Source organism: Amblyomma maculatum, unplaced genomic scaffold (genome assembly GCF_055883805.1).
Source record: "Amblyomma maculatum isolate TAMU_Amacu unplaced genomic scaffold, ASM5588380v1 scaffold_50, whole genome shotgun sequence".
Taxonomy (NCBI): domain Eukaryota; kingdom Metazoa; phylum Arthropoda; class Arachnida; order Ixodida; family Ixodidae; genus Amblyomma; species Amblyomma maculatum.
In genome coordinates this window covers 103,998-116,837 of record NW_028146775.1, presented here as the reverse complement: position 1 = coordinate 116,837, position 12,840 = coordinate 103,998, and the positions used below count along the sequence as shown (strand labels likewise).

The 12,840-nt window shown below is 45.3% G+C and overlaps 1 protein-coding gene across 1 annotated transcript in view; it reads left to right on the top strand.

The window, feature by feature from the left end:
* Positions 1 to 717: 717 nt before the first annotated feature.
* The window catches only part of LOC146170773 (uncharacterized), a 32,873-nt gene continuing 20,750 nt past the window's right edge, over positions 718 to 12,840 (top strand). The window contains exons 1-4 of the mRNA XM_084586788.1: positions 718 to 872; positions 11,208 to 11,347; positions 11,405 to 11,502; positions 12,281 to 12,379. Coding sequence (XP_084442914.1) covers positions 753 to 872; positions 11,208 to 11,347; positions 11,405 to 11,502; positions 12,281 to 12,379 — 457 coding nt within the window. The 5' untranslated portion in view covers positions 718 to 752. The remainder of the gene's footprint in view (positions 873 to 11,207; positions 11,348 to 11,404; positions 11,503 to 12,280; positions 12,380 to 12,840) is intronic.

The following is a 12,840-nucleotide window of genomic DNA, read 5'->3' as shown; positions in this document are numbered from 1 at the left end:
GTTATCATGCCTGGATTCGTTTATGCCAAAGATTATGAACCTATTACGGCCAAGCATATTCTAAATTGGTAAAGCATTACAGACATGACGTTTTTCTTGCTGTTTCACGTGGAGGGCAGACTGACTTCCGGCTGTGCAGGCACTAAGCCTGATGTTCAAGAACAGGGATGGGGTAGTTAAGGGTGCAAACTACACGAATAACACCTTTGCTTCGCAGGGCAAGCGATAAAGGGTTTGATTTCAATCAAGAGTGGCGGCTAACTATAACGGCCTCAGTGAACTCAGAAAATAATAAACGTACTTCCCAGCACCTTTCTAAATCATAGCCATTCAGTGATCTTTCTCTGCCGTCTCAGATTTTCCTGTCGTTTGCCGTGCATGCTTTATTTAAAAAGCCGAAAATGAAAACAACCCGGACAGTTGAAAATGAATCCGTTCCTTTAGTGATGACCATTCAGGTGTTTTACTCCCTATAAAACATTTTCTTAAATATAATTTACTTCACAGCGGTTTGGACGCACTGAGACACTTTAAAAGGTTGCTTCTTTCCGCTGGGGTCAGAAGAAAGTGAAATACAACTTCAAATCTTTAACAATAGCGCCAGAACATATCGAAAAAGAAGCAATACTTTGCTACTGCGTAGGCAAATGTCGATGCGAGCTTTTCATATTACCGAGAATAATAACCACTCGTTCCTATATAAGTTAAAACGTCGCGGATAATCTCGGGAAATAAACCTGCATAGCGGTGGCATGGCATCCATTTCACAAGCATCCGTCTTCTGCCTTTGTGCAGTGCTTGTTTCTTTTGCACAAGCTAATGACCAGATAATTGAAACTGAGACGAATGGCCCGCTAGTCGACATACGAAAGGTAATGTTTCGTTTTGTTCATGTTAACACAAACTTCCGCACAAAATCAGACGACGGTGTATAGGGCTTTCTTGGCTTAGTTGGTCGCCGCTTTTGTGAGCTAGGAATCACAACGTCATTCTAGCAGGTGGCAGTTAGGAGGTTTGATGTGGCCAGGCACAGATTGGGCGGGGGTTGTATGATGTTAAGAGATCACAACATAAGCCGCTGTTGGCAGGAGGTGTCAACTGTACCAGCACATGTGAGATGAGATCGAGGAAAATACTGAATCAATCCAGAAGCACTTGGACCCCGAGACAGACGCGTTGGCGCTACCTAAGCCACTAAGGCAGTTTAGCAGATTTGTTAAACTGAAGGTTTGTAATTATGATTAGTAATCTTGCTTGTACTTAACCAGTTAACGAGTATATGCGAACATGTGTCAGATAATAGAGGCACAATGTAAGATAATTTTCATTATGGAAGTAACAAAGTGCAATAAGCTGTCACGTAATGCAGTAAATATCGATGCTAAGAGTTTTCGTACTTTTTTTACTTTGTAAGTCATCGCATGGCTTAAGTCTCTTCAGCGTAATCGGTCAAAACGGCCAGAGTAGAAATATGAGTGAAGAGAGGTGGTTTCCATAACAGCTAGAAACGCGACATTAAAAACGAAGACAAGCTGCCTAACCGTGACGTACAAAGAAAAAACAATCAAAACCTTGGCGCTACAGCTTTTCTACTTTCTATGTAGCCAATCACTATCGGCTCTGCATCGAGCTGATGAAGAATAGTTTCGAGCGGTGTCAACAGAAACTAATCCGAAGTCTGTACATACAGATACCAACAGAATGCGACAACGGGGCGGCAATTACCTCGAAAAAACAGCGTGATGTCTTTAAGACACAAAGGTGGTGCAAAGGTGCGATTGAAGTCTTCGCATAGCGGAGTGTAGATGACGCTAGGGTAAGAGGTGATGGTGACAAATCACGTTGGCTTAAGGGGATGGCGTAGCATTAGATTTGCATTTTTTAATTATACGAAAATAAATCTACAGTTTATAAGATAAATTATACCACCGAATTAAATTGGATTTAGGTACATCACGATATATAAAGGGTGATTTTTGTTGATTGCATTGTATAAGGAATAGATTACATTAGATGAAATCTCAAAAGGATGGGTTACAATGTGAAGCTCAAGTATTCATCCATTTGTGAGCTCACCATAGAAGATCACACAGTGTAGTCGGAGAGGTAAATGGACATGCACAGCTATCAACTAACTTATAGTATGTCTGGCTTCTTTGTGAATACTACCTTTATATTAGGTTATGCCAGAGTTTGTGGGCAAAATACAATATTTTGAAGACCAATAGTAGTATACTTGCAATATAATTTTTGAAGTTTCTTTTACCCAGTAACCAAATAAACATTTGTATGAAGATAGACGTAAGTAAAATAAGACTATAAATGCTGACGTTTCTAGGGATACATTGTGTTTTAGCATGTATACTGCCTACAGCTGAGACAGCTAATAATATTTTATCTATCGTCGCAATGGAGATATAATAGTATTTCCCCTATGTATTCGTGCGGGGAAAGAGTAATAATATTTCAGTGGCACATGAAATTAAATGAACTTTGGGCCTCCAGTCTAAGCGCGGTTATACATATGAAAGTAGGGTAAGTAATTCAACACATGCATACGTGGTGGAATATTTAACGAAATAAATACTTTTGCAAGCTTCCTACATATGCCAGACACCTGATGATTATTGGAGTACAAAAAATGTGTTGTTATGAATCATTTCTGATTTGTCAATCAGATCAGTAAGACATGATGTGAAATTGATGGCTCATAAATAAAAACCTGCGAAGAAACAATAATATTGTTGAAAATACATTGTTTTGTAGAAGGGGCTGCATGAAAATTGTGTTTCAGATATCCAAGCTTGAGGTTAGCTTTGTTATGTAATGAACCTGACAGTCAGCCGCCCAAGATATATAGCGAAGAGATATGGGAACTGGAGTTTTTAGCCTGATTGACACTTTGAGAGCTGGTCCGCGCAAAAGTATTCATTCCTCGAGTACCACCCTGAAGCTAAATTAAGCACAGTACACTTAGCGGAGGTCCTGTCCTCGCCCCGGCCCTCGTTAAGGTCCTCCCCCTGGAGCGTCGACGCCGCAGATTAAACTATTCGGCCCCCATGGAACACGCTCCAGAAGGACCATAGGGGCCCATTCTTTCTGTACTGCAATGGCAGAGTGACGCATCTTTCTTCACTGGTACCGACTACGACACGTTGGAGATTGGCTGGCCTCCTCGAAGAGCGTCAGTACTTACATTCGTTTTGACGATTGGATGAAACTAAGCAACGCCCTGTTATTCCTCACGGACATTGCCAATCTGTACTTTCAAGACCCACGTAGTCGAAATGCCGACGTGGTCCATTTTCACGAAAAGATTTGCATCCCGCGACCATCTGCGCTTCGCCGTGTTGCTTTCTTCCTTGACCGTTGTTCTTTGTCCTTTCCGGCGGTTGTAAGGTGCATGCTAACGCCAATCACCAACTAGCCGACCTTTCTTTGTTGTATTTGGCACGTAAACTCCGCGTACAGCAACGTCGACTTCCACGGGCTCAGCTTCTGTTCGACACATTTGCCACCTAAATTGGTCATGGTTTACCTCTGCAAGCGTCTCAATCCGTCCATGCTGATAGCGAAAGAGTGAACCACACTCTCATAAAACTGACTGACGGCACGTTGTAAATGCTCCTGTCCAGGAATATATTTCTTCCTGCGACGGTTTAACACTGTGTCAAGCTTTGATGAGCAATAGAAGCAACGCGCTTCATTGTGACACTCTGGCGCAGCGGTCGAGGGCAGTGTTGGCTTGGCGCTTGCTCTAGCATCTGCGGAGCAGTTCTTGGCCATGCAAAGTGACTTCTTCCGCCAAGAAGGCAGACGTCAGCTGACCATCTTACATCCCGTTCAACCGACCATCTGTCCTCTGAAGTTTGGGCCGTTCTTTGTGCTGGCTATCCCACAAGTTATTGAAGAGAAAGTCGCCGAAGTTCGGCCACCGAGTGTCCTGCTTCCTCCGCGTTTTACCATAGAAGAGTACTTTTTATGATCAAACCGCTTCCGTGTCTCCACCTTCAGCTTCGATTCCTTGACTCCAAAAACGAATTGCGAACCCATGGGACCCGCAGTGGTGGTGCAGTGGTAAGACGCCCCACTAATGTGCCGGAGCGCCCGGGTTCGATTCTGACCGCGGTGGCTGCGTTTTGGTGGAGGCAAAACGAAGTGGCGTTAGTGTGCTGTGCGACGTCGTCGTTGTTGTTGTGGCTGTAGGAAGAAATAAAAGAAAATGCACGGGCGGCTCCGTAGCTGAGCCGCCTCCACTGCCTCGTGCTGCCCAGCCCCATAGCGCCCGGAACAGCCACCCTTCACCACCTCTTGGCTTGCTGTGCGACTTCAGCGCTGTGGTTGTTGTTGTTGTGGCTGTAGGAAGAAGGAAAATAAAATGCACGGGCCTGCTACTGGCTCTGTAGCTGAGCCACCTCCGCTGCCTCGTGCTGCCCAGTCCCGTAGGGCCAGGAACAGCCACCCTTTACCACCTCTTGGCTCGATGTGGGATTTCAGCGCTGTGGTTGTTGTTGTTGTTGGTGTCGTGGGCGTAAGAAGAAGGAAAATAAAATGCACGGGCCTGCTACTGGCTCTGTAGCTGAGCCACCTCCGCTGCCTCGTGCTGCCCAGTCCCGTAGGGCCAGGAACAGCCACCCTTTACCACCTCTTGGCTCGATCTGGGATTTCAGCGCTGTGGTTGTTGTTGTTGTTGTTGGTGTTGTGGGCGTAGGAAGAAGAAAAATAAAATGCACGGGCCTGCTACTGGCTCTGTAGCTGAGCCACCTCCGCTGCCTGATTGAATAATACCTCGTGCGGACAGGAGAGAAAGTAGAGAAGGAAGAAAAAAGAAGAGGGAGAGAAAGGTGCGCGCCGAAACAGCCGTCGTCCACCACCTAATCGGTGGCGATCGAAATGACAGCCTACAACAGATAAAATTCAGTGGCAGGCTAGCTCCCGCCGCAAGCGGCGTTGGCATACCTATCCCAGCCCCATCAGGGCCAGGACCAGCCACCACTCACCTCTCCTCCCGATGTCAGCGCACGTTAAAGATCCCCAGGTGGTCGAAATTACTCCGTACCCCTCCACTACGTCTCCCCTTTCTCTCTTTCCACTTTCACTCCACCTTCTTCCCTTCCCTCACGGCGCGGTTCAGGTGTCCGCGAAACATGTGTGGCAGATACAAAGTCTTTGCCTTGCTGAGAACCAATTAAAAAAAATTAAAAAAACAAACGTGAAACCATCGACAATGGCTCCATCTCCTTCGATAGAGACTTCTGGGCCACGTCGCCCCTCTTTGCCATCTCATCCTTGCACTGATTCCTTAACAATAAAAACCTGAGCCACCTATACCAAGTGTCTCTTCTGCATCGTCTCAAACTCACACTCGATACACCACACGACGCTCGGCTTCACCTTGCCGATTGTCTATTTCACCGATGTATCGGCGACAGAGGCCTATGCGAGGAGAAAACGGAATGCCGCAATTCCGTGCACAAGACCTGCCTGTTTGGCTAACACGTTAAATCCTCCTTCTTCTCCCTTCGTTGTAGGGAGAAGAGGGAGCATTCGTTGAAGGCCTTTCTGTTTTCGCGATACTGAATACGGGCGCTACCGTGTCCACCGTCAGTGATACCCTTGGGGAAAAATTCGCAAGGTTACGGCGCCGCTTTTCGACTTTTGTTTTTGTACAGCCAGTTTTCAGTGCACCAACCGAGTGGCAGCACGCACGGTACAAGTTATCATGCACGACCTTGCGTATATAATCGAGATAGTTCTATGTGACTGTTCTAAAGATATGCTAGGCTACAACTTCCCTCGACCCGTAATGCTATGATTGTGCCCGAGCTGAAGTTGCAATTTCCCCCATGTGTAAAGTTTCCCTGTGTGACCGTGCTCTGTGCGTAGCTAAGCTTCTTATCGCTGAAGACATTGACAACCTTTCTGTTTTTCTACTCTCGTTGTCCTGGGCTCGGCCTCTCGCTGGCTCTGTCCTCTTCACGCACACTGCCACCGCTGCGCACCATTACAGCCTATTCAATTTCATCTCTGTCATAATTTGCGATGCCACCTGTGCCCTCTATTCTGCAACCTTCTTCCGTGCCCGATAGCTGTCGTGTGCCTCGGCTAAATTGAGATGACCATCATATTCCCCATGTGATATCTGACCATCGTGTTTTATTATATGCCGTTGACATGACGTCTCGTGCGACTACAGTCGATAAGCTTCCTGTCGACGCCCTTCATTGTACCATCGCTACCTACCTTCCGCCCGACCAAAGCGACCAAGTATTGGCCCTTCCTCAGCGCTTCAGGGCTTCATTTGGAATTTGCCACTCTACCTTTGAGGTGCGTTGGCCATCTCTCACAAAACTGATGCCGGCACGCACGCGATCTTGAGCCAGCGCACGTACTGCATATCGCTCACTGAAGGCCACGTCATCCGTGATAATAACGATGACGTGTATCAAACGGCAATCATGCAATCAATCCTCCCACAGCCCTCGGGCCTCCCCATTGTCCTGGTGATGAATAAAAAATGGCATGATACATTTCTGTGGGGAGTACCGCAATCTGAATAAGATTACCCGCGAGGATGTTTATCCACTACCTAGAAATAACGACGCGCTGGATTGCTTGCAGAGACCAGAGGTCGTTTCGTCCCTAGATTTACGTTATGCCTACTGGAAAGTGCCGATGGCTTCCGCTGACGGGCCGAAAATAGCCTTCATCACCCCCCCCCCCAGCTTGTATGAACGTAACGTGACGGGTAATATTCCCAGTGGTATCAAATGGGAGACATGTCTGTTATCTTGATAACATTGTCGCTTTCTCGAAAGATTTTCCTTCCCACCTCCTCTGCCTTCAGCGCGTACTCACATGACTACTGAAGCTGGCCTACAAATCTACTTGAAAGAACGTTACTTTGCCGCTACCAAGCTAACATTACTAGGATACGCTGCCACCAAGTAATGCGTTCTACGGAACGCTAGCAAACGTGGCGGCATTGCTGACTTCCCCAAAGCGACCATCTTAAGAAAAGGTCACAGTTTCATTGACTTGTGCTCATATTTCCACCGTTTAATCCACAGGTGGGCCAGTATTGTCGTCCCTTTAATGTACCTTCTCATCGGCTGGCCGAACCACTCCTCTTAGTCCACAGCCTGTGATAAGGCATTGAATACTTTACGTCACCTACTAGTCTTTCCTCAGACTCTGCCATTTTCATCGTATCTGCCCGACCGAAATGCACACTGAAGAAGTGGCTTGGGTCTGGGCGTAATTGCAGCCCAATGGAATTCGATATTCGTCAGTTCCTCCAGTAGCACCGTCACCAAAGAGGAATATATCTACTTTGTGACCAAATAAGAGTGTCTGGCCACAACCAGGCAATACCCAAGTTTCGTCCTTACATCAACCGTCGCCCGTTTTACGTCGTTGCAGACCACGCAAACTGTTGGTTGTCTCTCAAAGGTTCGTCTGGCTGCCTCACCCGCTGGGCTATATATTTTCAGGAGTACGGCATCTACGTCATATATTGATCTACACTCAAGTACACTGATCCTAATGCCTTTTTCTGTTCGCCGTTTGCAAACAATTCCATGTCTCACTTCATCTGCGCCTACGACCTGTCGCCGTTTATGATGCCCGACGTCCTAAATGAGCAGCTAGAGAATCTGTGGATTTCTTTATTCTTAACCTTCGTGTCTACGCCCTCAGCGAATTATCTTTCCCGCCCACTTCATCGTCAAGCCCACCCCTTCGTCATTCTTGCACGCTGATTCTATCGTAATTACAATTCTGAGGGGTAAAATGGACTGCTCGTAATTCCTGGTCACCTCCGTGCTGTCATCTGCACCTTCGTCCAGGCTGAATCCCAATATGGCCACGCGAGTGTATTGAAAACATGCTCGACTGCGTCTGCAATATTTTCGGCGTGGCGTGTACCGGTTCGTTCATCAATACATCAGATAGTGTACCGCCTGTGAAGTCGCAAGAACCCACGTACCCCACTATGCAGCTGGTGCGTTGCAGCTATTGCCTTATCTCAGCGGACCTTTTGACCACGTCGGCTTCGACATCTATGACCGGCTTCAAACCACATTTTGTTAATAACCGCTGAGCCATTGGCGTAGCTGACCATCTGATACGTGGCGAGGAAACATTGGCATTGGAAACTGCCACCGCGCGGTGTGTTGCTTTGTTCACCCTGCATCACCTGGTTCCTTGTCACGGCGCACCGAAAAAACTGCTCCTTGACCGTGGTCGTATTTTCCTCCGACACCGTCGAAACACTACTTAAGCAGTGCCAGATCCCTCACCTGTGTAACAGCTTATCACAACAAAGCAAACCGCATGACTTAACAAGTTAAGCGCACTCATTACGACATGCTATCCATGTACATTGATACAGCTCAGTCCAAGTGGGGAATGGATACTGCCTTTTGTCACGCATGCCTACAACATGGCTACGCCGACCGCGAATAAGTTCTTCACTTTCTTTTTGTACTGTCGTGAACCTATGTCCACCATTGATTTTATCCTCCTTTACCGCCCTAACCATTTTGAGACCATTCTACTTTCTGCAGCCAACACGTATGCTGAGCAATGCCAACAACTGGCAAGCTCATTAGCAATTGAGAAAAAGGCTTACCAAAAGCACAGTCGAGAACCATGAGATCCAACCCCCTTCATATCCCTCTGGTTATCTCGTTTGGCTTTGGTGCCTTCCTCCACTGCCGGTCTCGCAACGAAACTTTTTTCTTTATCGAGGACCCTGCCACAATCTTGAAAAATCTCCCGTGAATTACATAGTGGAGCCCATTGACAGTCTTTGGATCATCGTCACTGTGGCCAAAAACGGTACATGTTGACTGCTTGAACCCTATTATGTTCTGCCGGCCCTTTCGTCGCGTGAATCGCCAAGATGGATCAACACACGCGACGCACCGAAGTGGAGCCTGGAGCCTGGTTGACACTTCAGAGTTGATCCGAGCAACGGTACTGGATCATCGCCTACCGGCCTGAAGATAAAATAAACACCTTACAATAAATAAGGATTCGTGCACAGCAGAAAGCTAGCAGGAATAGCGAGAGAAGGCTATCGTTGAGGAAAAGCTCTATTTAATTGCTAATTTCTGCCGCGACCGCATGAAGTAATGTTTATCCAAGCTGTAGTGTCATTTTCTTTCTACCGCAGAAGGCATATACAGTCTTAACACCGGCGTGAATAACGGATATGTTATCATAGTATTTTGCTTCACAGAAAAGAACACAATAGTGAGTGAACAAATTAATCAGACGGTAACGCACTTAGACATGTCTTCGATGCCGATGAGAAAACGTGAAGTTGCGGGTACGGCGCATTGCAGAACACCAGAATGAAGAGTATGTAGAAAAGATTTAATATCGGGAGTGTGTAAAAATTGCTTGCGCGCTGAAAAAAACAAGTCATATTAGTGCATGAGTATGCAGCCTTACCATGTATAATTTCAGTAATAAAACATAGTAGCACACTTTAGCGAAGGTCTTCGCGAAGTCTAGATAGTAAACACTCCACAAGGAAACGGATATCTTATCTGAGGACAACTCATAAGTGGATAAAAGAAGCTCTGTCTTAAACGGGTATGTTTTGTGGACGCCATACTAAGTATCAAAAATTAATGATCACAGAAGATGTCTGTGCTGGATATTGCGGCGGACCGACAACTATCATACAAATTGTAGTCCGGATATACGAACAGGAACTTCATTCTGTTTTTTTCCATTCCCCTTGCATTGTACCAAAATATATGAATTGTTGGAATATTTGAGAGAAAAATAATTATATTTAGTTTCGTGCTTTCCGAAACTTTTGCTGATGCCGTTAATGCCTGTGAATAAAAATGATAATAAAGTATAAATTGCTTTGTTGGTTCCTTCCGGGATTACAAGAAGAAGCTATAAATATAGAAAGTCATAGGATGATAATTCTTAAGTCAAATAAAAACGAGGAAGCAAAGCAAATGAAACAGCGTTTTCTGTACACTGAGTTTGTTAGCGCAACATGTGACACATAGATCTAACATTTAACTCTCCAATGTTTTAAGATTACTTAATAGCTTAACTGATAATCCAGTAGAACGGAGCTTTACATAAGCAATTTAACCAATTAGGCGTGCATGGCTGGAGATCGATATATTAAGCCCCAACATGCGTGCAAAATATTGAGCGGCGAGATACAGATTAATTTAGGTTTTCGCTTATTAAAGTTTCGTTTCTGCTTTTAATAAAAGCGATCTTGGAGTTCCTGCTAAGTAGTGTGAAACATTTTTATATTGCCGGAATTTCAGCAGAGCGCTTGTAAAATTAAAAAATGAAGATGCACAGTCCTTTCTGTACAGCAGCCCGTGGGCTTGGAAAAACTGAAGGATATGCTTAGAATGAAAAAGAAAGCAAGAAACATATTTTTAAATACATGGAAGAAGAAGTGGGCAGAGGCGTGGTGAGGGGTACGTTAACTCCATCCTGGCCTTGCAGCTTCGGTGCCTCGCGTCTGCTTCCGCCGTCGACAGTCGGCGCCTGGTGCGCGTCGCTCGGCTCTTCATCAGCCTATCTTATTTGACTAGGCCAGGCCGTTCCCCACACCCCTGCCATCCACCGTCTCAACCAAAAGACACGACGAGCCATAGAGACCCCACCGATACGACACGCCAACCAGACGCCGTCACATGTGAACGCATCATCCCTGCCCATGCCTTGCGATATGCCTGAGCCTCGGCCTTCGGACCATGGCGACCTGCGGCCCAAAAACTTCCTGGATCAGGCTTCATACCATCATCATCGTGGCAGCAAGCAATTAACTTTATTCTCGTCTGCTTTACTTCATCCCGCCAAACCCATTATCACGTCATACATCAGGTCCTCTACGGCATTCTTCCTTGTCCTGAATCGGGACGATCTCTCTAAGGACATGAAAAAATGAGCAGTCAGAGGCATGGGCAGGAGCCCTCGTGCTAGCACCGGTGACGCGTAATGCCATACCGTCGACATTTTTTTTAAAAAAAGTCATCGTTCATCGCCATTGGTCGTGTTCGGTTTTTCCGTGTTCACAGTTTTGCCGCCTTTTAACAGCATAATTTTCATGATTATTTATTACCGTCCGCATCCTTGCAGTCTTAAGCTTTTTGGTGAAGCAGGGATTCGGCCGGAAATTCACATAATTTGCTGATATTTCCATTCAATTCCAGTTCTTCAGTTCCAACCTCGAATTGTGGGTTTATAACTCGACAGAAGAGACGGAAGGTGAAACATTATGCAGATATGACGCAAGCTACAATATAACCGGCAACAGTATATTTTTCAAACGATACAGTGGAAAAACACAAAGGTAACTTCGCTATCTAAAAAAAAATTGAGGAGATTTTATTCAATGCTTCTTTTTCAGTGTCAACAGTCCCCAACCAACACTTTTGAAAGGAAACTTTTTGAATTGGAATGATAACAAAACAATTGTGTTTGATTCTTTGGAGCTCTACAAAGAAGGCAAGTGGAGATCATTCATTTGCCATAGAAATAGTATCGTGTTATCAGGAAGGAGATCACGTGGTTTAAAAACCGATCTGAGAGCATCAAATTTTAAACTTAAGACATAGGGTCCCCTGACAACTTAGAAAGCCTCTTAATATTTCTGAAGTGAAAACCTCATATGACACGTATAACCTAAGAATAGTGAACATTGCCAGCCTGCCATGTCCTGTCGTCTCTATATCTGTGTGCCGTCGTTGTGGCGCTTCAGGTATTAGAAGCAATGCATCAACTTGCCCCCCAAAGTGTTTTACTGTTTTACCATATGTTTTAAAAGCCTCCGAGTTCCAAGCATGCCTTAAAGAGGTTTCTTTTTAAAAACAATAATTTCCCTCCCGCTCACTACGCGGCACTTTTATTTCATTGCAGTCACTAAATATATGGAGATCTTTTGCAACACTATAAATTTATATATATAAAAGAATATAACCCTAGCTATTTATTGTGGGTAAGAGTGCTAACACTACAGATATATCATGGTCCTAAATATATAATGGACTGTTACCCTCAGTGTTAGGTCGCGATATCATTATTTGCTTTGTTTGCCACTGGTAATGAGAGTGTAACTGCAAAAGTGACCGTGTAGAGTTTGACGAGGTACAAAAATTGGGTTACGAGGAAAAGTGCGCATTGGTTTATCTTTCGCAACCAACTATATAAACAAATCGACATTAAGGATGATGGGTCAATGCATTCGATGTCGCTTGAAAAAATGCCGCTTTTCTTCCACATGCAGGAACGCCGGAAATCTTTAACAGCTATGAAGTGTATGAATACGCCGGGAATGAACTGCAGTGCGCTGTAGTTTCTGTGCTGAAATTTGGATCAAGCATGGGTAAGTGTCAAGTGACTTCAGACAAGATGGGAGTAGCGAAAGCGATAACCCTTAAAGCGATAGAGTTAATGGCCCCGTGCACCGAAAATCTGGCTTTATCGTTGCGAGTGAAAAATGTTGGGGATTGCGCTGGCAGCTTCCATGGGCTCTCATTGACTGGACCCCAGGTTTTCTGAGACTACATTTGGCAGGAGCTGGTAACTCGGGCATCTCCTTCCATATGAAAGGGTGATATCAGGATAAGCCAGCCAGGAGTCTCTCATTTATTCCTACTTCAAACGAGCACCTTTATACGTCTTATTTAAAACGGAGATTTATTCCAGGTGGTAGTCTACGCTGTCGCGTCATACCCTTACATATGGTGCCTAAGTGTAACCGTAATTTTTCTATGCGTGCTAATTCCGGCAGCTGCTGAAAGAGATATGCTGAAGTTAATGCACCTTGCGAATGGTACACAATCC